This window comes from Embiotoca jacksoni, unplaced genomic scaffold, assembly GCF_022577435.1.
Source record: "Embiotoca jacksoni isolate LCO1_2020_lvr unplaced genomic scaffold, fEmbJac1.0.p SCAF_74, whole genome shotgun sequence".
NCBI lineage: Eukaryota > Metazoa > Chordata > Actinopteri > Embiotocidae > Embiotoca > Embiotoca jacksoni.
In genome coordinates this window covers 1080139-1106839 of record NW_027185430.1, presented here as the reverse complement: position 1 = coordinate 1106839, position 26701 = coordinate 1080139, and the positions used below count along the sequence as shown (strand labels likewise).

Here is a 26701-nt window from a genome sequence, read left to right as displayed (position 1 = left end):
AACATCAACTAAACCAGTCAGAGGAGGTGGAGCCTCCACCCACCCGATGAGCTACAGCCGGAGCCTCCACACACCTGATGAGCTGCAGGCGGAGCCTCCACCCACCCGATGAGCTACAGCCGGAGCCTCCACACACCTGATGAGCTGCAGGCGGAGCCTCCACACACCTGATGAGCTGCAGATACACCCACAAACAAACACACAATCTCTCGGCGGCTTAGTCGATGTGACGTAGCCACTGCTGGAGAGGATTGTGGGTCAGAACAGCTGGCATGCTGGCCAGCAGACTGCAAATTAAGTCAGACAACCTTTTGGCTCCAGAACCTTCGTCTTCCGTAGTTCTTCTTACATGTTTTTTCTTGATGTTTTTCACTGTATGATAATACTGCATAATACACCCCGACAGTAATCACAGAATACAGTTTCTAATGTGGACACAATAAGTTCAGTAAAATTATGCATTTAAATGTTGTTTACTTAATACACAAAATAGCTAAATGAATAAAAAAATGATTGGTTTACTTAACTTAAAAGAGGAAAATGTCCCAGGAACTTAATCTATTAATGGAATCAATTTTTAAATTTAAGTTTTCACGAGTTAATGTTAATTATTTTTAGCATTTGGGTTTACAGTGTGGGTTAACAGTGACTATTGCACAACAATGATGCCATCCAACACATACTCATCACCACAGCATGTGACAACACGAGGTATGTAAAGCATTTTGACTGGTGTTAAATTGGATTCAAAGTTAGTGGATTTTCACTATGGGAATTTTTCATGCAGATTTTTCCACATCTGTGCAGTTGTGTGTAACACCAGCATGAACAAAGGCAAAGGCTTTAAACCGGTTTTTTTATTGCATTACAAAATTCAACAAGACTTGAATGAGACAAAAAAACATGCCAGCAAAATTCCTGCAGAAGCTAGGTAAACTGTTACATCATGCATACAGAAACCAGGCCAAACTGAATCATCAACTGATTCAACTAATAATAACAGCATTCTATTTCAGAGGAACAGTCATCTTATTTAAGTACATTTTGGAAGGTTCAAACCATAGGCTATATATTTAATTTTTTTTTTTTTTTAAGTATAACTCAGAAAACTAATGATAAAGTACAGTGTGAGCATTACTTCTTCACAAATGCAAACATTTGGAGAATTCATTGGAACACTAACATCAAAGAGGACATTCATTAATTTGTGCAAATTCAGCTCTACAGCAGTTTCCAGAATTGTCTAATTCATTTAAAAAATTTTGACTTTGCATATTAGTTCAACACATCTGTCAAGATTTTCTAATAAATGTTGTGGACAGTGGTTAGTTCATAGTTGAACCAAGTCAGGTACTTTTCAACCTGTGAGTTGAGACCACAAGAGGTGCAGCCCTGGTTGTGCAATGATGCAATTTTGTACTGCAGATAACCACATTTATGTCATGTTAGAATTTACCTGCCGTTTTTATCAACATTATGTGTGTGACATTGTTGAAGGAAAATGTTTGAGAACCTCTTTAGATGTACAACAGAGTCATATATACACAACCATAGCACAATAATCAATGTAATAATGACATTCTGCATGGCTCATGCAATCCAGTAAAAAATAAAAATCCAAAACAGCTGCAAAGGAGTCATTATGTGAGACAGACTGATCACACTGTAACACATCAGGCCAACTGGTATCAAAATAAATGTTCAATGTATCAAACTGTTTTGGAATCACCCCATAATGTATACACTTTCACACCTGTGTCAGTGCTGAATGATGAGCACTTTTAGTTTAGTTAGAGTTTGCTGTCAGTATGTTAGTTGCTGAAGGCTGTAAATAGGACTGGGCTGCTTACAGTTTGTTCAGTCTGTGTCACAGTGACATCGATATGTCTTACCGTTGGACTCCATAATAGCTTATAAATTGATTTTACAACATGTTGGACCAAGAAACCGAAAATGCCACTTTTCCGTAAAATGAGAACGGTACCAGCTTTAAATACAACTCTGTTGCTAAAAAAAAAAAAAAAAAAAAAAAAAAAAAAAATGTGGACGCTGTGTAAAATGTAATTAAAAACAGCATGGGATGATTTGCAAATCATATAAACCCATATTTAAAAGCTAGACCAAACACAACATATCAAATGTTGAAACTGACAAAAAAAATTTGTTTCATGAAAAATATATGGTTAATTTGAATTTAATACCAGCAAAAAAGTTGGGACAGGGGCAACAAAAGACTGGATAGTTGTGTAACACAAAAAAAAAAATAAAAAAAAAAAAATAACCTGGTGGAACATCTGACAACATATTAGGTTATCTGGCAATAGATCAGCAACATAATTGGGTATAAAAAGATAATTTCAGAGAGGCAGAGTCTCTAAGCAGTGAAGATGGGGAGAGTTCCACCACTCTGTGCAAGACTGCGGGAAAATAGTGCAACAATCTAAGAATAATGTTCCTCAACGTAGAACTACAAAGAGTTAGTGGATTTCATCATCTACGGTTCATAATATCATCAAAAGATTCATAGAATCTGGAGAAATCTCTGAACACAAGGGACAAGGCTGAAAACCAATATTGGATGGTAGTGATCTTTAGGCAGCACTGTATTAAAAACACACATTATTCTGGAGTGGAAATCACTGCATGGGCTCAGGAACACTTCTGAAAACCATCGTCTGTGAACACAGGTTAAAGGTTAAAACTCTCCAAAGAAACCAGATAGAAACATGATCCAGAAACACTGCCACCTTCTCTGGACCCGAGATCATTTAAGATGGACTGAGGTGAAGTGGGAAACTTTCCTGTGGTCTGATGGATCACAATCTGAGATTCTTTTTGGAAATCATGAACACGGATTGCTCTGGGGTAAAGAGGAGAGGCACCATCAAGCTTGTTATCAGCAGACAATTCAAAAGCCAGCATCCGTGATGGTATGAGGGTGCACTGGGGCACCTGGCATGGGTAGCTTGTACATCTGGACGGAACCATCAATGCCTGCCTGCAGTCCAGACCTGTCACCCGTTTAAAAAATATGGCACATCATGACATGAAAAATACAACAAAGGAAACCCTGAACTATTGAGCAGCTGAAATCCTATATCAGGCAAAAATGGGACCACATTTCACTTCTAAAACTCCAGAAACTGGTCTCCTCAGTTTCCAAATGTTTACTGAGTGTTGTTAAAAGAAGAGGTGATGTGGCACAGTGCTAAACATGACCCTGTCCTAACTTTTTTGAGATATGTTGCTGCCATCAAATTAAAAATTTGTATATATTTTTTCATGAAAAAAATATAATTTCTCTGCTTCAACATTTGATATGTTGTCTTTTGACTTTTTTGGGGGAAATGGGGTTGTATTTAAAACAGTAAATGTATCATGAGCATGTTCATTTCTGGGAAGTGGCAACACGTTCATTGAATTTATAGTCCACTGATGTTTTTGTTTTATATGTAATGTAAAGCATGCATACAATTTTCAAAGAAACAAAACTTTTTCCTGCCCTGATTCAATTTCTAACCGATGATATTGTTCCAACATCATTATTTTGTCTTTGTTAAGTAGTTAAATAAACAGGCTAGTTTAACAAAGCTTACTGATAACCCAACAGACAGTTTTCAAAAGGTACATTGAGATTGAACATTAAACACATTTTCACCCTGCATCCTCCATGTAGTTTTAAAAGTTTGAGTATCTTTGCAGTCACTGTTGTTCTATTTTACCACGAACAGCCAATTAACAAGCTATAAAAAGGTTTTCTGAAGCGAGAGATAGACTGTGCATATGCTGTGTATTATCTCCTTCTTATTGAGTAAAATCTTTCTTCTCATTTTGTATGCAACTGCAGCACCATTAAAACTTGCTTTGCATGCAGTCTGAATACACTTGAATGCTACTTCAACCAAGTATTGTGAAAACCAAATACAGTATGTTTCCTCAGCGGTGGGTAATTTATCAGATTCCACCTGCTGTCTATTCAAGTTTTTGGAACATAATTACTTATTATACTAAATAAATTAAAGCATTTTTTTTTTTTTACTGATTAAAGGCACATGATTTAAAGCATTGGATGTACATATTTCTCCCTGAAAGGTTTTATTTTCTTGAAATCAGTATTGCAAGTCTGCTTATTTACAAACTGGACAATTACATACAAATGGTCAGTTTACCTTACAAACTGTTGTCTCTGAAATTTGTGCGAAAAATTTAGATGTTATCAATTAAAAAAAACTAAAACATTTTTAAGGACTAAAAACTGACCTATTTAAATGCATGTTTATGATTGTGGAAACACAAGAGGAAACAGATTGTCCAGGGAAACAAGGAAGCAATTATAGACTGTGCTGTTCTACATTTCTACATTTTAAAAGTATGTGCACTCTAAAAAACTTGAATTCAATAAGAAATTACCAGCTGAAAAATCGAAGTGCCTCCACCCTCCCCTGCCCCCCACACACCCCTCCATCATGCTTAGCAAATGTATTACATTCTAACTATTACAAATAAGTTAAGGTATGAAACTTTGTTTTTCAAAGTACAAAATAGTGCTTTACTCATTGTTTTTCTCACAAAAACTACTCTAGCAAATGTCATGCCTAACTACAAAAAACCTGAGGCTCCACTGACTGGTGCTTTTTATTTTAATGTTAAATCTCCCTATAATATTAAAAAGGAGTCTTTGAGCTACTGATCTCTGGACTGCCGCTTTAGATAGAGCAATTTGGTTACAGCAAGGAAACCATAAACCAATGCCAATCCCTCAGTAATCACGTTTTTTGGACACGATTCATATTAATTAGTTGTTAAACAGTAACAGCTCTTCGTTCAAGCTTTTGCAGGCTGTTAAATTCAGCACATCTGCCTTGGACTCCTGAATCTCTCGTCACGACCATGACAAACTGCGGCACAATGAGAGAGATCGCTGGATGGTGGAATTAATTATGTAAAAGAAGAAAGAGGAGGCAGAGAGATAACACTGACTGTTGTCACTTAAAACATTAAGAGTGTGCAGCGTGTAGAACAGATATAGAGAAAAGGACAAATGGAGATTCAAAGCAATTGTCAAAGCAGCCATATTAATGCATAATGCATCCAGCTGGAATTATTATCATTATTGTGTGTCGCGATGCTCATTCTGCTGTTAAACCTCACCACTGTGTGCTAAAGCATTTGAGCCTTATTGGCGTTTTCCTCTAAGATGGTTTTGAATGCTAAACGCAATGGGGCTCCGTCTGTTTTCAGACATTGGCTGACTCTGATATTTTAGTTTATAACAGCCATTATTACAGACTTTTATCACGTTTGTTTGTCCACAGAATTCCGTTCTTTGACTTTTACATTTCCTCGCCTTCTCTCCCATAACTGGTTGTCTATTTCTGTCATTGCACTCCTTGGGCGGTCCGGGAAAGTGGAGGACGTGGAGCCACCAACTGCTTCTTTTCATCGACACTCAGGAGTTGAACCAGTTTTACCAGCAGGTGCAGCTCGTTCCAACAAAGACACGCTCCACGACCGCCCGGCATCCCACCTGCTAACACCGCCAGGTATAATGGGTGTTGTTTGGTGCCTGAGGACAAGCCGGAGGCACTGCTAACCATGAAGTGAACCATCTGCATGGATGAATAAGTGACATATGTCTCTACCACGAGGACACTTTCATTACAATGATCTGTAAACACAAACTTAAAACAGTGACATTTAAGATGCTTTTTGTTGCTGTGACATGCAAAAATACAGTTTAATTATTGCTTCAAGCAGTCGACTCCTGCATTCTGTTTTAATTGTGTTATTGCTTTTAATCAATAGCAAAGGGCCACACAGTGAGGTGCCATGGCTTATAGTGATTTTAAACTACAGTTTAGTAGGCTGATGCTACAATGGCTTATTGCTACCCAAGGCCCTTTTTGGCAGATAAAATATTTCATTAGTTCATCCAAAGAAAATGTCAGTATTTATTTTTAAACTTGGTCATATTCCCATTATTTCTGATGCTATTCTTCCACTCCCCACCCAGCTCAAAAACACTGTTCATTATACTTTTGCAAACAGTGTGGATGTCATCAAGCTTTTAAAACAACTTTTTAAATGCATCAACTTAAAAACTTTTGAGGCCAAATGGAACAAAAAAATTGGACCCCTGGAGGTTTACAGTTACACTTCCAGGAGAAGTCACTAACCTAGCTAGATATTTGGTCAGCCAGCTAGCATTAAGTTCCACATTTTATTTGGAAAGCTTTAGAAAGCTATCAATCAGACTGACCTTGTTACACATACAGTCACACTGCACATGCTTGGACAGAGGTAATTGCAGAAGGAGCCTGACCAAGAATGGCCACTGTTGTGAAGTTGTTTTTTTCAGCAGCTCCGTTTTACAACTCTTTGCAACTGAAATGTAAACATGGTAAACTCTTCCGCCACCACGGCTGCACCTAGAAAGACAGAATTTAAAAATCTCCACATTTTCCTCACTATTACAGACTGAGATTCAGAAATGGTTCCTTGGTCAGGTGACCATGTCTGAAGTGATGCTATTGTCTTTTGAAGACCTCCTGTGCTGGGATGTGCACAGATAAGGCTGAATACATGGTTACCATGCCAACAGAGTTAAGTGTCTGATAAAGGTAAAGTCCATCCACCTGTTATTACTGGTCAGCTTCCATTGAATGAGAGTCTAGTGCAATTTAAATGACCCCACTGTGTCAATATTATTTGCATATCTAAAATCTAATGTGCAAGAAGTTTAATACATCCATCAATCACAAAGCAGCATGTTTTTTTTAATTTTTTTTTATATCATTCTAAAATGTGTCTAAAATTTCTCTATAAATTGTGGGCTCCATATTTCTGTCATTTAACTCAGCATGGTTATTGGGGAAGTGCAGAACTGTGACACTAAAGTCTTAATCACGATTGTATTGAGTGGATTCCCTCTGATTCTCAATGTTTCCAATACAATTAGTAAGGTTGGATATGGATGGTTAGATGGTGTTAAACTTTATAAACCTGATCAGTCGCATTTGGGTCTTTATCAGTAGAAATCATAATGTGTCACTGCGGTAATTTTCAAACAAGTCCAAGCCAAAGCCGACGAGCCTCTCAGCTGAGTGGATGGCCCTGAGGATGAGGGACAGAGACTGGTTCATGGTGCTGTGGCAGAGTACCTCCTTGTCTGCAGAGTTGTTTTTGGTGGTGACGTTGCAGTGCAGGACGGCTTCCTGTGACAGCTTCAGGATGGAGAACTGAGGAGTCTTTCCTGGAAGGCTGTATAACAGATTCCTGTGGAGAGACAAGATGAGAGTGTCACTGAATAACTTGAGGATTGCAGTTACAACAGTCTGTCGAGCTAAGGAAAGTCAAAATGTTTTATCTATATACATGTATGAAGTTATCGAGTCGTGTGGAAAGATTTTGCTGAGCTGAACGAGTGGTTGCAGTCTATAAAAACATTATATTTATAGAAAAGTACTGTGACTGTGTTATGCAATTAAAGGACAACTTAAGAGTCTGTTTGAGTTCAAATCCAGGTACCCCCTGTGATAACGTCTTTTCAGACGGACAAGTCAAGTTTTCTATGTGTAAAAACACATGACCACATGGCCACACATGATTGTGGACAGGGAAATCTTAAAATGTGCAAACATGTTAAAATCACATGTGCTGAAAATTTGCAGTGTTTGTGACACATTACAGGTACTCCGCGTACTACCACATATTACAACATGTGGACATTTTTTACAGAGATTTTTCCCATGTTATGTGTTGCAACATGTGGTGTCCTACATGTGATCACATTTCACAAGGGAAGTCTTAAAAAGGCACAGACTGCACATAATGTTGCCTTATACGATGGAAATGAAGATAATCGACTGCTACCAGAATTAGCTGATAGTATAACATTAATTGAAAATTATAATGCCGTGTCCAACATAACCAAATAAGTTCCAGTGAGTTGAATGTTAACATTTTTCTGTTTGGAAACTACAAGAAGCCTGAAGTTTTCTGATTTTCCTGCAGCTGATTTGTCTTTTACCAGTTGATGTTAACCTGCTTTGATAATATGCTTACACTCATAGAATCCAATGAAGGCAATCACCACTGAAACAAGAACTTATGAAAACATATTTTTCATATTTTGACCTCTGCATGATTTTCTGTAAGAACAAACCACTAACATGCTGTGAGACATGACTTCTTCTGTAGAGGTACAGACCGGGTTTTCTGCGACTCTGTCTTCCTGTCACATGTGTTGTACACGCCACGTGCACACACATAAACTAAAGCACATATATACCCAGAGAGCAGCCTGTGGGGTAGCAGAGTCGTCATTTGTAGGTCAAAGAGGCAGAGACTGCGGAGCGCTGCTCTCCGCGGGGCTCAGATACATTGATTTCTCTTAAAGTGGCTGAACGGACAGTATTAAGGAGTAAATGGAGTGATTCTTCATCTGTTAAGACACAGGCTGTGAGCTGCAGGGTGTGAAGGAGCTCTGACCTTCAGCACATCATTTAGATTCAAAGTCAGAGCTGCGTGAAGATTCTGTATCTACTCTACCACATAAAACCAGCATGTACCCGTCAGACTGCTGCCAGTTCAGCAGGTTTAGGTTACAGTAATACACTGTATAGACTATTCAGTAATAATGTTATGAGGTGTGGCTGGACTGGACCCAAATGCAGACACAGACTCAAATTCGGGTACAAAAACAGTTTTTATTGACTGGTAGCCAGGAGGCCAATGTCTCTTCTTCACTCTCTCTCCTCTTCCCGAGTTGGGAGGGAAACTCCACCGAACTCGCACCGGGAGGGGGGGGGGGGGGGGGCAGCTGGTGCAGCCACGCACTCAGCTCCGGTCCGGGCAGGACCAGTGGGAGCCGTAAACATGGCCGGCAGGCAGGCTGGCAGGCAGGCAGGCACCAGGAGTCCTAACGAGGACTAGAAGCAGGTTCACTGTGTGGTCTCCCGAGGTCCGACACAAGAGGGCAGCAGACTGGATCAACTTGCGTGGTTTCCCGAGGTCCGACACAAAAGGGCAGGCTGGATCCACTGTGTGGTTTCCTGAGGTCCGACACGGGTTAGCAGGCAGGGTGAAGGTAGCCCATGGCAAGTCGTCAGTACGGGACGGGACGCTGGTAGCACTAGCGACAGGTTGCAGGTGAGTGGACGTAGCTGATAGTATGGACCGACACCTCAGGACTGCTGGACCAGGGTTGATATAGTCTAGGGAGGTAATTAGTATGATGAGCAACCTGCAGGTGGTGATTTTTATTTATTTTTTATTTATTTGACCTTTATTTAACCAGGTAATATCAATTGAGAACCAATTCTCATTTACAATGATGACCTGATCAGTTGCATTGGTAGCAGCTGCTCAGAATGATGAGGGGCATGGCCATGGGAGGTGACTGGAGGCAGGCAGAGGAGGACACAGAACACAAACACAAGCACATGGCCAACAACAACAAATACACAGGGGACTGACAGCACACATGAGGAAAGGAGGTCTGGGGAAACAAAGGTCAAAACACACAGGGCCAGACAGGGATCCTGACAAATAAAACATGGAAGTTACTGAATGCAAGACACTGTAATATTCATCACAATGTCCAAGTCTGCATTATCTATATTTCTAGGTTTGATTTTACCAACAGATAAAAAATATAATACTATGTGACTTACAAATCTGACCAGCACCTGAACCCCTATAGTACCTACAGGCCGTGATGAGCCTCTTCCATCCATCCATCCATCCATCCATCCATTATCTATACCCGCTTTATCCTAAACAGGGTCACAGGGGGCTGGAGCCTATCCCAGCTCACTTTGGGCAAAGGCACGGTACAACCTGGACAGGTCACCAGTCTATCACAGGACTAACACATAGAGATAGATGGAAACAAAGACCCTAACCCACACCTAAGGGCAATTTGTAGAATCACCAGTTAACCTGAAATGCATGTTTTTGGAGGGTTGGAGGAAGCCGGCGTACCCAGAGAGAACCCACGCAGGCAGAGGGAGACCATGCAAACTCCACACAGAAAGGACCCGGAATCTTTTCGCTGTGAGAGAACAGTGCTAACTACTGTGATGAGCCTCTTGCGCAACCAAATTATGGAGTTGTTTTCTCAGAATTTAGTTTTATACCTGCTTCCTAAAAATAAACCACAGGAAAGATCAGCTCTAATGAATTATCTATCTTTTCATAATGTGAATGAGTCACTGCCTTGAAAGCAGAGAAGCCAATTCTTTTATTAAACAAACTGCCTACAGCTCTATTTTTTCCCAGCAGACATTGACCCATCACAGTAGGAAAAGCACAGGTTTCAATAATAACTAGAAATATGGCTTCAAAGTTGTCTGCCTGTCAAGTTACAGCTCACATCTCTGTCTGTGCAGACTTACAGTATGTAGTCAAGACTGAAGCAGTCCTCATATGTGTTCAAATGGTTGTCCAATAAATATTACAGAAACAGTTGCTGTGTTTTAAACGTTGTACTTACAACTTTCTCTATTCTGAGTGCATCAGTGTGTTCTCACTGTCATTGCAGAAACATCAGAACACTACAAGTACCAGGATGATGCACACAGAATGCTCCAAAAGAATAAGTGTGAAACTCTGGACACTTTCCACCCTCATCCAGCTCCTCACATTTCTCACACATGACTGCAGTCCCCTCTACACCTCCAACTCCATATTTAAATGTGTGGATTTCTATGTGTCTTCCGTATTCCGTAATTTCCGTATTCACAAAGACTCCTCAGACTTGAAACCTTCCTAGTGACAAAATTCAAAGAAAATTCTTAGAATTGTGACGTTTTCAAAGAATTTCCCCTTAAAGTTAGGAGTAGATCCTTGTTATTCACAAAGTATCATTATAACCTGTCCAAACATAACCTGTCCAAACCTGTTGAAGAACCAACAACTCTTCAAGATGTAACATTGTGATAAAGAGGCTGTTTGTTTTTGTTTGTTGATGTTTTTTTTTTTTTGTGTGTGTCTCTAAATGTATTCCATCAACATTGTTTGGGAAGATAGACACAGACATACAGCCAGAATACAAGCAGCAGGCAGTCTGAAGTACAGAACGTTTTTTCATGAGTAATACTTATTTCATTATGTGGTACTTTGGTGCAAAGAGACTTCGATATAAGCAGAATAATACCCTCCAAACAGTATAATCAGCAATGGAGGAAGTGAAAATGGAAGGCTGTTTTAAGTTTATTATGGTGAAACATGCCATGTATTATCCCTGAATACAAAACACTTGTACTATAAACATACTAATATTGGGGACTACAGTAATGAAAACAGAGGAAACATTACAAACCATATGGCACACTAAACGGTAAAACAACAGAGATTCAATGTTCAGACGACCTTAGAAGAACCCACTGGATCTCGTTCGCTCATGTCCGGCAGTCTGTCATCCAGCAGCTGTCTGTGAACATCCAGTTATGAAAGAGGTCTTTTTGAAGCACCTCGGTGAACATAAAGACATCTGCTATCGATCGGTGTCTTCCTCAGCAGCCCACATTCACTCTTAATGGAGACCACCGGCTGCTCTGACACAACAAATTGGGTTTAAACTACGTCTACTGGTCCCAGGTGTCACTCAAGGAGGAGGAGCAGCATCTATCCAGGACTGACAGCTGCACTGTGTGTGTTTGGATACTGGTAACTCTTTTTGAGAACCTTTTTGGCTTATCCTCCCTTTTGCAACAGTAAAATTAAAGATTAGGAATTTAGAGTTAGGAGTTATAATTACAAATTAAACTGTATTTAATTGGTAAATTGTACATTTTCTCAATTTTGAAACCTATTATTTAGGCGCTACATTATTTTTGATTGTAAATAAATGGGGTAGATAAAGGTCTGAATTCCAGATTTTAAAGGCAGAGTTTAAGAAGATAGAACAGTAAGAGAAAAAAAAGTGTCATGCAATAATTTCTGAAGGTGGAAGGGGAGTACAAAGTACACAAAAAAAATTACCAAAAAACCTAAATGGATTAACTGGAATACAGTCTTAACTCAAATATGTATTAAGTTTTCTATTTGGAATGACATTTTTGTCAAAAAAGTCAAACACTTCATAAAAATTCTGCAACCAAAGGCCAATTACTTCTTAACAAGATAATGGAAAAGAAAACTTATGTGTACATGTACAAATTTACTGTTTTTGGTGATTGCAATGATCTGAAATTCAAAGTCAGAGGTCCAGTTTCAAGTTCCATACCTTCTCAATCTAAAATAATGCCTCCCAAACTCAATATGTCAACATGCATATACTTTTGTATTAAACTTCATCTTTTTAAATACAGTCAAGCTGGTGTAATAGTTCTAGAAGTGAACATGTAGATTTGAGTTGACACTGCGAGGTCTTACACCTTCGAGTTCTTGAAAAAAATCCAGCTCCGCATTTGATATGGAAGTTCCTTCAATAGACCATTTTTAAATTCTACCATGGAAGTTCCTGGTTCAATATGCAGCTTGCTTTACATAATTGATTTTGGGATTATACTCTTTTCAGTGTAACATGCTAAAAATAGAGCCTCTGAGTTTACATGAGGAAGTTCCGTATTGATTAGCTATAAAGGACAGCGTATTGATTTTAAAAGTCACAGTTTCTGGTCTTTCACCCTTTAAGTCTGGATCCAGTATGTCAAAGTCAAACTCCAACTTCTGAATCAAACATTATGTCACCACACTTATGAAAATTACTTATGATAAGATAGTGAATGGAAATTATGACTCAAATAGTGCGACAAATATCTGTCTGAAAGGGAGCGCTGGTATCTAAGCAGTGGACATGTTCAAGTGTAAAAACATCCATAAACACAAACAAAATAAATAAAAATCATTCTGTTGCAAAGACTTGATTGTGTGTTAAAAAGGAGGAGTTATGTTATTCCTCTAGTCTTAATTAGCTTTGCTGCTCTGACTAACTCTTGAAACTGAAGACACTCGGCAGTTTCTGGTTTTATTTTGAAGCAGATTTAAAAACAAAACTAAAAGATAAGTGACTGGCATTAACAGTGATGTGATAGTTGTTGTGACTGTGTCAGGCTGCCCTGACTTTGGATTTGTGGCCTAAATTAAAACTGCACTTTCACAGCAGGTTTTAATTGTATCTGACATGCAGGCCTTTACGCCTACACCTCATGCGGACTCTGAATGATTCATGTAATCCTTCATCACTGTTACCTCGACCACCGTCAGCGTCCCAATGATGATGCACTAGAAATGTCAAAGTCAACATTAAAGCAAACATCAATCACCTCCATCACCACATAGCTCAAATGCCTTGCAGTCAGTTCAATTAGCCAATCAGTGGGTGTTATGGCATTTTTTTTGCCCCAGATAAAGTCTACAGAGTCAAATACCTGAGATATGAGATATAAATGTGACATGAGTTAATGAAAAGAGTAAGTAAGCAGGACTTGACTGATGTTTTATTATCCCCTATCCTCATGCAGTTGGAAGCAGTTAAACAAGCTGCTCGACCCACAATTCAACGCTGTTCCCCTAATGTTAATACATCATGCAATGGCTTTAGCTGGAATGCATTTCTGTGGCTGAAACATTCACAGCAATGACGATGTTATCACTCAGGCCCATCAGCTGGATTTACAACATTACCAGAGTATCCCTTTGTTAGACATATTCAGCAGATGAATCTTCTACTGAGACAGCTCGGCAGGGAATCCTTGTTTCAAACATCAAGCCAATACAATAGTTTATTCATGAAGGGGTGAGCCACTTACGGGTCTTCGCATAAAAAACTGGAAGGCAAAATTGGAAGATTGTGCTGGATTTGGTGCAAGATGTGATTGGTCTAACTTCACCAACCGATGTGTAAAACCCTGAACTCGATAAGACCTTACTGATTCTGTTAACTGACGTCCAATTTCACCAGGGGTGGCAATCAATATCAAACATACTTCAGCTAGTGCATTACAATTCTTAATAGAGTGTACATATTTTTTTCCTATAGTATGTGACAAATTTGTATTTTAATGAAATTTGTTTCGGTTTTATTTATTTAATGCCAAATGGCAACATATCCATTTCAGGGAACTTTATGTTGCAAGGTCATGACCCCACAATAGTACAGGGCCCAACAGCATGAGCAGCAGTTGGACGTTAAAACTCCCTTTTACAGGAAGAAACCTCCTTTTAACGTGTATTTCTGCTTTTATTATTAGGCTGCTGTTATGGTCACCTTAAGAAGATCAAAGAACCCACGTTCTTCTCTTCATACATCGATAAAATTATTTTAGCAGCAACAATACGATTAATCATAAATAATTTGCAATGCACTGCACGTACAGTATTATTCTGTTGTAAAGTAGTGTATCTTAAATTTGGCAAGAAATCAACTGTTCACCTTTACAGTTGCATAACTCTGGATAAAATGTATATGTGGAGTTGAACAAAAGTTGAAAACCCTCAGGGCTCACAGTCCATTGACCCAGCTGGTTGCCAAGGCAATCTATTATCCTGAGTCTCACTCCTGTGTCAGCAGCAGCTGCTTCTTTAAATTAAAATATTCACAACTGAAACACAGAGATCTACGCTGACCCACCAAATGCCCTTCACAGTATTTCAAAACACTCACATTCACAGTGAATGGAAATCAGTGGTGAGTGTTTTCAAAGCTCAGTGTCATTGAATGAGAGATCACAAGTATCATGCATACAACAAACATTTGCATTACTGCCCTGCTGAGCACCAAAATGTTCAAATCATTGGTTTACGTTGCTTAAAATACACCTCCGTTTTTAAAGTAAACATTTTAAAGAGTGTTCAGTTCTTCCAACTGTCTTAATCCTGTGAGGGAATGGTAACTTCTTTTAATAAATTAATGCTACTAGGCCTTAATGTTTTCCAAGCATGATGGAGCAGCTAATTTTAGCTTGGATGCTAATGGCAGTGGAGGGCAATTAACATGTCTATTACTGCCATCAACTGTGAATAACACTGAACCGCAGCCATTTGTTCTTTTAGAATCCAGTGGAAAAGTAGACAGATAAAGAGCTGTGGTGGAGGACAGTGTGAGGACCAGACACGTTGTGGATGCTAAAATCCATCAAAACAGAGGTGTTACTGGAACGGGACATAACAGAGAAAAACGTTCGAGATCACCTGTCCTTTAACTAAATTAAATGATATGTAATTTATTGGTTTTATTCTTAAACCAGACAGTTTGACTAAAATAAATTCATCAACTAATCTGGCTCTTACAAATGCACTGTGCAGAGTCAAGAATTACTGCGGCTCTGCCCTGAATAAGTGCCGCCTGGAAGGAGAAAAACAAAATTAAAAAAATGTTAATTCCCTTTTTTTTTCAGAAGGATTAAATGTGATATATTGCTATGTGTTACATTATTGCTGTTCACATTTTTTGTGTGTTTACTACATCATTTCATATATTATGTCACAGTTTTTTTTTTATACAAATAAAGAAAAACCCTTTGAATAATCAGGTGTGTTTAAATGTTTGACTGGCAGTGTATGCGTCTGTGGTACAGTATTACAAACTGCTCTGTCACAAAATATATTTTTTTTTGTGCAAATTTAAGTTCCTGGGATTGTCCTCAGAAATGTTCCCCTTTGGGTTTTAAAATGTTTCACAGGCAAAGTGGGAACTGTTTGGATGAGTCATTGCCATGCAGGCTACGGGCCATTGTGCTCAGACAGGTGTAACCTCCCACCTTTTTCTTTGTCTGCCAACATGTTCTCAATAAGCCAGTGTTTCAAGCACATTCATTCAGTCACACTTAACCACCACTACAATCACTGGACACAATCCTGCCTTATTTTTTTGTCATTATTTCCTCAAAGAGTTTTGTCCTCTTTAATGATCTTTTTGACGGCATGAACTTAAACTCTAGGGGATGTATTGTGTAACATGCCATGTGGCCACATAATTTGTCATTACTTAGGTAGTAAATAAATACCTGTCTCAAAACAGTAGAGTAAAATCAGGTTAATACATGTATAAATCCATTCATTTTATAATTCAGAACATTTAAGATGTCTCGTAGAAACTATTTAAGAATTATTTTTGTGCACTGCATCGAAACCACTCAACTCACAACACGAGGCCATCCTCCCCCAAGTTCAAACTGCATTATCAGTGTTATGTCACTACATAGAGATTTTCATTGTAATATTCCAACTATAACTGATGGCAAAGAATGTGTTTCAGTGAAGGTCATGCACAACAGTGTTTCAGTGAAGTGTTTCAGTGAAGTGTTTCACTGTTGTGCATGACCTTCACTGAAACACATTCTTTTGTAATACAGAGTGTGGTACCAACACCCTGAAAAGAACTACAGGAACAGTACTTCATAAATACTTACTTTAGTTTTGAACACAAAGGATGAATATTGTTGAAAAACTTTTCAACAACTTTTATTCACTTTGCAGCTTTCTGTTTAATTCCAAAGCATGTTTTGTTGTCTTGTTGCTGCCCAGGGAGGTTTTCTCATAGAAGCTGCATTCCACTAACCCTTGCAATAGTATAAATTACTTGTTTCAGCCGGTCACGTGTTCAAAAGTCAGTGTATGTTTGTGAGATTTGGTGGTGAGTTGTTAAATCCAGCTGTCACTACTGAGCCATACAAGGTCAGAAATGAAAAAGGCAATTAAAAGCAAATGGTCTCAGTCATCTCTCCATAGTCAAAGCAATCTTTGACCTTCACACTGACCTTGGATGATTTCTTCATCTACCTATCCAAGAGACTTAGGGGGCTGACTCGCCGCCTATAAGAGCACCCCGGTGAGCACACCGTCATGTTCCCTGGATTGTCTAAGCATACTTTTTTCACAACACGGGGACGGTCTCATAGATCCATAGATATATTGGCATTACTTACAATCTATTTCAACCTCACTCAGACCACCATAGTCTTTGCCGATGGATAACTAGTACCACCAGCTTTGCGACAAACAAAGGACTTCCCTCCTTTACATCATCCCACAGCAGCTTTGGAGCAGAATGGCAGTGATGCCACATTTAGCTCTATCCAACCCCAAACAATTACAGGGAGCCCTTCATGTTGCTGCTGCACATCCTCAACATTTAAAGAGGGGGTAGGGTAGCCCCCACCACCATGTAAACACCTTTGGTGAGAGGGAAAGGTCAAACGGCAGGACTTTAAACTTGAAGCGTTGCCCCTGAGAGGCAAAGCAGAGAAAGGGTCTGTTGCCTGGACATATGTGCATGTAAGAGAATTCACCTTTTAAATCTATGGAAGTGAACCACTCCTCTCTCCTATTTTTTTAATCGCCTTACAATTAAGATGGGAGGTGATTCACCATCTTTATTTCAAAACAAAAAAATACATGAGGCTAGTAAGATTTTCAACCGGTCCTCTTCTCAAAACGGCATCCTTTAGCAGAGGGGTCAGCAAAGACATGGGTCTGGACTGGGTCTCTAACCATGATCATATGGACCCTGGAAAAGAGATGGATGATACTGCTGCCAGCACCAGGTCTGACAGTTTCAGCTGGCCAAGCATTCCTGGGAATGAGCTTCAGTGGCTACTAACCCCTGATACCTTTGTCGTTAAGGGCCTTCTTTTGGGTGTATCTCAAGCAGGAGAATGAGATCATAAACCTTGCAAACGTTGGGATGGCTGTGTCACCCTGCCACCCAGTCACTTTGTCACCTTGCCACCTTGTCACCTTATCATCTTGTCATCCTGTCACCTTGTCACCCTGTCACCCTATCACCCAGTCACTTTGTCATCCTGTCACTTTTTCACCCTGTCACCCAGTCACTTTGTCAACTTGCCACCCTGTCACCTTATCATCCTGTCACCCTATCACCCAGTCACTTTGTCATCCTGTCACTTTGTCACCCTGTCACCCTGCCACCTTGTCACTTTGTCACCTTCCAACCCTGTCACCTTATCATCCTGTCACCATGTCACCCTACCACCCAGTCACTTTGTCATCCTGTCACTTTGTCACCTTGCCACCCTCTCAACCTGTCACTTTGTCACCTTGCCACCATGTCACTCTGTCACTTTGCCACCCTGCCACCCTGTCACCATGACACCCTGTCACCTTGTCACCCTGTCACCTTGTCACCTTGTCATCCTGTCACCCTGCCACTTTGTCACTTTGTCACCTTGCCACCCTGTCAGCCAAGGGCTTAGGACAGACACAAATAATAATACCCAGTTTAAATCTTAACGTGTTTCATATAAAGGGAGAAGAACATTTCTTTCCTCCTACTCTTTAACTGACTCATACCTCACCATCCTTTCCTCTCCCATAGTTTCTTCTTATTGTCTGTTGTCTCCATTCAGTTCCTTCACTCGTGTAGTTTCTGTTCTTTCTTTTCCAGATGTTCCGTCATGGAGCTGCATGTCTCTGCTCTGTGATTGTCGTCTCCACCAACAGTTCTTCTCTTCTATCTCTATGCTGTCCTTTTCTCTCTCTGCTCTCCTCTCACGCCAACCGGTCAAGGCAGATGCTCCGCCCACCTCTGATCCTGGTTCTGTTAACAGATGCTCCGCCCACCTCTGATCCTGGTTCTGTTAACAGATGCTCCGCCCACCCCTGAGTCTGGTTCTGTTAACAGATGCTCCGCCCACCCCTGAGCCTGGTTCTGTCGGAGGTTTCTTCCTGTTAAAGGGAGTATTTCCTTCCCCCTGTTGGAGGTTTTTCTCCCTTAAAGAGGAGTTTTTTTCCCTCCTAGCTTATGTGGGAATTGTTGAATTGTTGGGTTTCTCTGTATAATATTGTAACGCCTTGCTGTAAGGATGTTAATGTGTTAAGTGCCATGAAATAACCTATGTTGTGATTTGGCGCTATATAAATAAAGTTGAATTGAATTGAAAATAAACAGCCCTACCTTCTGCACACAGAAGTAAAAAAAGAGTAACAATTTAAATAAAATCTCTGTCACCACTCACTGCGTGAAAATGCAACAGGAGGAGTACGTTAAAAAAATGCTCTCACTGTGAACAGTGAGCAAATAGGAAGAATATACGAACCCAGCTCTAATTAATATACAAAGGTACAGCTTTGTAATCACAACCAGATGGTTTTGTTTCTCACTGCTGAGAAAAAAAAGATGTAGAAACCAAACAGTATGTGACAGCACTGACCCAAAGCTGCAAGCTACAGGAAAAAAGTGAAACATAAAAAAGGAAAGAAAAAAAAAAAACACCAAAGCAGCTGCACCACAGTAACAAATTGTTACCAACAGGTCTCAGATGAGGCAAGTATTGCAAAGAGCAGAGGGTGTGCTCACCTGGGTGATCTTAGGCAAGTCAGACCTCATGAGGTCGGTCACATGGTGTTGAGAACAGGTAGACAATGTCATAATTCAAAGTAAAGATCATAGTAACGATCTGAATGAGGGCCAAATAAATCTACCAGTGTCCAAGAAACAAGTGATAAAAGTTGATGTTTTTCGTCCCTGTGGAGTTTTTGACCACTAATGTTGTGTTACTGCAATATTTATCTTCAAGTTTTGTGTTCTTGATGGCCAACTTGGGCTTAAACCAACATCCACACTTACAAATAAGAACGTCTACATCTTACCGAAACACAACTCAATGAACCTTAATTAACTAAAAGCATTTGACTCAAAATATATTATATATTATTGTTGTCATCACACTGAGATGGTGGAGCAGAATAATTTCATTCATTCAGAAAAACATTTATTTATCTGAAGGTCAATTTGCCGTTTCCAGTCTGACGCTTATATTTTCTTGTTGTTTGACAGGATCACAGTCATATGTAAGAAGGGTGTTTGCATGCACCTTCATTAGCCGATTACTTGTGAAAACCTTTTTTATTTGATGTGTTTTGTGTTTTCTCCTCTCCCTCTGCTTTCTGCTCTCAGTTTTTTCTGCATGTGGACCTCTGTCCTGCACATGTACCTGATCGAAGCTATAATTAGAGTAAAAACAACAAAAACAGCTCTAAACCAACGCAGTGAGCTCCTTTACAGCTCGCTAGAGCTCTGGTGGATGGTATAAAGGAAATAACACAGGTAGGGTGCCACATACATATAATTATTACAAATATACAAATCATTTGTTAAAACTCAGTTCTTATTTAATTTGTAAAATATTTCAGTGATGATTTTAGAGAGGCTAAGCTTCTCCGAGACGTTCAACAGTGCCACCTATAAAGAGGAGCAGGGGCCCAATGATTAGTGAACTGAAAATAATCCTGTTCAGGTCATGAAGAAAAAATATCAACTCTGGAAGAGGACATGGAAATAAACTGATGACACACCATGCATGACCTGTATAATTTTTCATCAGAAAAAGACCACACCAGGGAACACAGTAAAACACTAAATGTAACAATTGTGAAGGTTCAATTATATAACAATATAATGTGTTTTAAAACCTGAGGGTGGGGGGGCCTGTCCTTATGACCACCCAACACTCATGTTGTAACTCGGAGGCAGTGACTGTCCTACCTGTACACTCCAGGCGGTGTCTGTGGGATGATGAAGCTCTTCTCCAGGTCACGGAGTACATCATTCAACATCCGCACGTGGGAAGGGTCACGCTCTTTTGGGTCGTTTGCCGGCCGCATCGTTTCTGACTGGAAGAAAGCTGCGTGGTCTCTGAGGGAGGACGCCGAGGACAGCAGGGGAGGAGACACAGCACTCCTGTCTACACAGATACACAATAAGACAAATTAACATATGACAAAACTTCTCCCTACTTTAAGGTATGTAAATGCCCAAAAAAGTAGCTAACATAAATACACAAAATAAACCAAAAACAAAACAAAACAAAAAACAATACATGTAGAAATTCAAGTAAAATTGCAAAAACAGGAGGTGGTTTCAAGAAGAAGTGAACTGTGTTCTTGCAAACTAAACCAAATTCAAATGTGTAAATGGGGCACTGTAATCTGTAAATATACCCTATTTAGGTAGAGAGAACACATATAAATATGTGGTAAATAAACTATAAATAGTAAGTAAGTGAAAATTGGCAGGTGGATCTCAAAAGAAACAAAAATGATTAAATCATGATTTCTATCATTGGTTTTAGGGCATTTTAAGGCATTTTCTTCTGCAGCGTATTTCAGGGTTGGTTGGTGGGAGATCGTGGCGAATATCAGGAAGAAGCTTCTGTTGATGGTTTGTGTCAGTGTACGGTTAGGAAGCATTTCTGTGGTTTCATGCTGTGAATCTTCATTTCAAGTAATTCAAATGCTTCAAATTTGGCTTATTGGAAATATTTAAAAGTAGTTTATGAAGCTTGCTGATTCTGAATTAAGTTTTGAGGGAGGTGGCCGACAGAAGTGAAAGTGAAAACAACTGTTATCAGATATCAATATCCAGAATACATATCCATGCACTGATTGTATTACTAATGGAAGTCACTTCCCCATGTTGTAGGGAAAACATTTCTTTTTTTAAAACACAATGAATAAAAAACACAAAGACTCTCACACAACATTTCCATCGGACCATTTTTAACTGAGAACTTTGCAGTCTGTAATTCTGTTTAGCTCTATTTACTGTCAGTGACAAAAATAGCCAAAGTCACATGGGCGGGGCTTCAGCCCTGTGATAGGCTTGTGACCCAATTTAGGGGTACTTTAGGGAAAAGCTCCAGCCACTCCCGACTCTATGGTACAGATAATGGATGGATGGAAAACGTATCATGGAATGCATTAGGATGTTATATCTGTGTCAGGAGGTGTGACAGGATAGGACCCAATAGCAGACACATGATCGAGATCAGGTACAGAACAGACTTTATTTTTAGAATGTGGCAACAACAGAGGACAAGGAGTGAGGAAACTTGTGTGGATGGAATGGCTAAACCGCACCGGTGGACAGCCCTGGAGCCAGATAGACAGGTAAGCCAGGCAAGAGATGGTCTCGAGACAGGATGGACTTGAGAAACTGCTCTGGAGGGCGGCCATGGGGCAGGACAGACTTGAGGAACCGCTCTGGAGGACGGCCTTGAGGCAGTACAGACCTGAGTGACCTCTCCGGAGGACGACCGCGAGGTAGGACAGACTTGAGGGACCTCTGTGGAGGACGACCACGAGGTAGGACAGACTTGAATGACCTCTCTGGAGGACGGTTTTCCCGAGGTCTGACACAGGGCAGCAGGCTGGATAAACTGTGTGGTTTCCCTTGGTCCGACACAGGGCAGCAGGCTGGACAAACTGTGTGGTCTCCCTTGGTCTGACACAGGGCAGCAGGCTGGACAAACTGTGTGGTTTCCCTTGGTCCGACACAGGGCAGCAGGCTGGATAAACTGTGTGGTTTCCCTTGGTCCGACACAGGGCAGCAGGCTGGACAAACTGTGTGGTCTCCCTTGGTCTGACACAGGGCAGCAGGCTGGACAAACTGTGTGGTTTCCCTTGGTCCGACACAGGGCAGCAGGCTGGACAAACTGTGTGGTCTCCCTTGGTCTGACACAGGGCAGCAGGCTGGACAAACAGTGTGGTTTCCCTTGGTCCGACACAGGGCAGCAGGCTGGATAAACTGTGTGGTTTCCCTTGGTCCGACACAGGGCAGCAGGCTGGACAAACTGTGTGGTCTCCCTTGGTCTGACACAGGGCAGCAGGCTGGACAAACTGTGTGGTCTCCCTTGGTCTGACACAGGGCAGCAGGCTGGACAAACTGTGTGGTTTCCCTTGGTCCGACACAGGGCAGCAGGCTGGACAAACTGTGTGGTCTCCCTTGGTCTGACACAGGGCAGCAGGCTGGACAAACGGTGTGGTTTCCCTTGGTCCGACACAGGGCAGCAGGCTGGATAAACTGTGTGGTTTCCCTTGGTCCGACACAGGGCAGCAGGCTGGACAAACTGTGTGGTCTCCCTTGGTCCAACATAGGACAGCAGGAAAGGCATGAGGTACATCCAAGGCTAAGTGATGGAACAGGTCAGATCGCAGGCAAGGTTGACAGCAGGTTGCGGGTGAGTAGACGTATGGGCTGACACTGGTGGAGTGCTTGACCGGGGTAGATATGCTGTCAGGAGGTGATTAGTGAGATCAGGAACCAGTGTGTCAACCTGCAGGTGGTGGTGATTAGTGTGATGTGTCTGGGAGTGGTAGTCAGAAAGACTACGCCTCCCCGACACAGATCAAAACAAACAACATGTGGATACAGACCACAACCAGGGAGATGACAGAAAATACCGGGGAAGGAGATCAGGGAAACAAAGAGAAAAAACACAGGGGCCAGACCGGGATCCTGACAATCTGACAGACTCCCATACAGCATGCTCCTATGACATGTTGAGAGGTCAGCCAGGAGACTCAGCAGAGATGCTGCTGGTCATGTGTTTGGCATACTGATGTCAGACGAATTAGAAAATCAGATGTAACTTCTTGAACATGTTTATTGTCCTGTATAATAAATATAAATTTCATGCATTGGATTTTTCCAACATAATGAATATTTTATTTATAAAACAGCGTGTATTCTTGGCTATATTAAATTATATCTAGCTGGATCCGATCGGCTTGTGTTGGAAAGACTGAAGTCTGTTATGTAACACCTGATCAAAAGTTAATGTTCAGGTGTTCAACTCTCAACGGTTTACAGTGAGAAATAAATATAATTAGAAGATCACGGTAAACACTTAAACATTATGTGGTGTTATTTATGAAAGATGAGTTCTGCCGAAATAGAGCGTATTTATATTTTAAATGGTGAGATTATTGTTTTCTCTTTCATTTGGTTTTAATAAGAGGTGGGAGAGCCTAATAAAATATTTTTCTCTGCCCTCCTCAGCCTCTTGCTTTCCATTTCATTAAACTTTGGAAGACATTGAGAGAAAACCCTCATTGTTAATGTTACCGACATTACATTGTTACAGACATACTGTACAATGAATGCACTCACAACTGAAACAACTTGAAGAAACAATGCACAGTTTGAGCAATTACAGCAGGTTAAAGATCGTTAGAATCGATAACAGTAGCAATGAAACTGGGCTGATAAAGAGGGCTTTTGTAAAATAGCTTTAAATATAAATGAGAATAAATACTGATCCCTCCTCAACATTACAGCAGGCAGGCACATTTTTAGATATAGTAGACAATGGTGTGTCCTTTTGTGATCTTTAGTCATTAATCTCAATACAGAGTGATATACTGCACTGGCTGCCGGCCATAGATAACATCCTCGTAGTCCAAAATAGAGAGGAACACTGCTTTAACAAACCTTCCTCTCATAAATAAAGGAAAACAAGAGGTGTGCAGAGAAGTTGTGAAATTGTTTATTTATTAAATAAGACTGGAACAAGAACAGAACCTTGGAGAACTCCCTTCGTAATGGGGATACAAGAGGACTCAGTATGACTAACCTTCACACACTATAAATTAGCAACAGAATTCTGAAACCACACGCAGTTTATAATGTCAAAACCCTTGGAACTGAGCTGTAAAAGCAGAGATTGGTCCAACTCTACTTATTTAGATAAAAAGAGCAGAACAGTGTTGTTATTTACCAAAGAAGTAACAGAAATCGTGGCATGCTTGAACCTGAAGCCAAACTGAAATGGAGTTAGTATGGATTTAAGTATCAACCAGCAGTGAGGTCATCGCTGGTTTGTGAACGTTATGAAGCCTCCAGTTGAGATTCTGTCCGTTACCATCTTGCTAGTTTGGAGCGGTTTGGAGCAGGAAGTGACCATATTTGGACCAAGTATCAACCATCATTGATGTCATCAACCATCAGTGACATCACCCGTTGGTTTGTGAACGTTATGAAGCCTCCAGTTCAGATTCTGTTCGTCACCATCTTGCTAGTTCGGAGCTGTTTGGAGCAGGAAGTGACCATATTTGGACGAGCTGTGGGAGGAGCCAGCAGTGGATCTGACTGATCTGATTGCAAACCTGACGATACTACATCCGCCCACCGATAGCTGTAACCTGACTGCACTACAGGCCTGTCAATCAAACAGACACGCCCCTGAAAACAGGTTTCTTTGAATCTTTTATTCTAATGAATGAGGGATTATTTTCAGATGGACCTCCAGGAAACTAATAAGGAGTGACTTTAGCTAACAACACCGAGATAACTGCTGGAGACATTTTATTGACTTAGAGTAATAATAATAATCATAAATGATTTTTGCCAAGACAAGATATTTTTGAAATGGAAAGACAATTATTTTATTTAGATTTGTTATGAAGAGGAAGAACACAGGTTGTCTTCCAGTCTGGAGGAATGATGACAGAAGTGATGGTAAATTTAAGTCGGATTACCACTATGCAGTTATGTGCTTTCGCCAACAAGTCAAGTTACAGTTTACATCCATACAGACTCATATAATATATGTAATAAGGCATTGAAGGAGTCCTCACACATGTTCATAAGATTGGCTAATAAAGCTGATTAACAGTAAACAACACTTAAGTAGACAGCGCTACACACACGTCGTCTACCACCTCTTTTACCATCAAAAGAAATAGTTTGATCATCAACTCTTTTTTTAGGCAATTCTGTTAAAATCATAACATCCAGATGAGTTTAAAATAAAAGGATGCTTACATGACTTGTGAGGATTTAAAAGATTATGTATAGTTCGATGTAAGAAACAAAGTGAAGAAGTGATATAAATACTAAGGTGAGGAAGACGTCAGACGTCAGAGGGAGGTTTCAGGCAGATGCAAATCTCATAAGGCATCTACAAGTGAATATCACAGCATCTGGTCTGAGTCCAGTAGAAAAACAGTTGTTCAATGTGGAACCAAACAGGTAGGAACTCAGCCCCAACGAGCATCAGTCTCTGATGGCCCGGTCGTTTATGGTCCTGAAGATACGGGATGGCAAAGTTGGTTTCTATGAACAGAGGACTTGATTTTTCAAGTGTATCTGATTCATTTAATTCTGTTTGACATTGTGCAGCACGTTGGTCGAACTATGTTGTGGATAAATATGACATAAATAAACTGACTTTAACAATGGCATATTGTAAATTGGAAGATAACCTCTGGACTCCAGCTTTCCAGTTGGGTTGGAGATTGTCTTACAACATTAACTAACAATTATTTTGAATTCAATTGTTCAATATTAACATAATGTTGTGGGGAAATATATGTGGCATGTTTGTCAAGAAAAAATATCTACCTCATCCTAAAATGAGACCTTCAGCAAGTTAACATTTTCTGTAAAAAAAACAACTTTTCCCCCCCGACAAAATAGCTTTGAAGGGTTCATCTGCACTAAAGTTGTGTCTGGATTTCTGTTGCTAATGTTTGAAATAGAAAATATGAAGATTATCTGTCTGGGATCATAGAATGAAGTGCACCTTCTGTGTTTTTTACTCTAAATAAAAAATAATATAAAGTAAAACGCTGAGACATATTAATGAGACCTTGGTGTGTGTTTGTGCGTCTGGAGATCAGAGTGTGTCGCAATAGGTTGAGAACAAAGCACGACTTATCTGAGAGGAGACGGAGAGAAGGATGGAATCAAAATAGACAACGAGAGCTGCTCTCTCCTACAAATTTAAATGGCTGCAGCTCCTCGAAGCCAGCTGGGACTCATGAAATATTGTTTGATTGTTGTAATCCATCACATCTTGTGACACACAGGGACGCGTGTGAGTGTGTTTCCATTTGGGTGTACAGTTGGGATTTAGCCTCATGTGCAAACAGAAACAAGGGGGAAAAAAAAAAGAGCTTTAATGCAACATTCCTTTGAGCACCGATATCTACAAATGTTTATGAACATTGGAGT

At 40.2% G+C, this 26701-nt stretch overlaps 1 protein-coding gene across 1 annotated transcript in view; it reads right to left on the bottom strand.

The window, feature by feature from the left end:
* Window positions 1–6834: 6834 nt before the first annotated feature.
* The window catches only part of LOC138215397 (inactive N-acetylated-alpha-linked acidic dipeptidase-like protein 2), a 471279-nt gene continuing 451412 nt past the window's right edge, over window positions 6835–26701 (bottom strand). The window contains exons 16-17 of the mRNA XM_069177518.1: window positions 20453–20651; window positions 6835–7275 (exon numbers count right to left, since the gene is read on the bottom strand). Of these exons, the coding sequence (XP_069033619.1) occupies window positions 7038–7275; window positions 20453–20651 (437 nt within the window). The 3' untranslated portion in view covers window positions 6835–7037. The remainder of the gene's footprint in view (window positions 7276–20452; window positions 20652–26701) is intronic.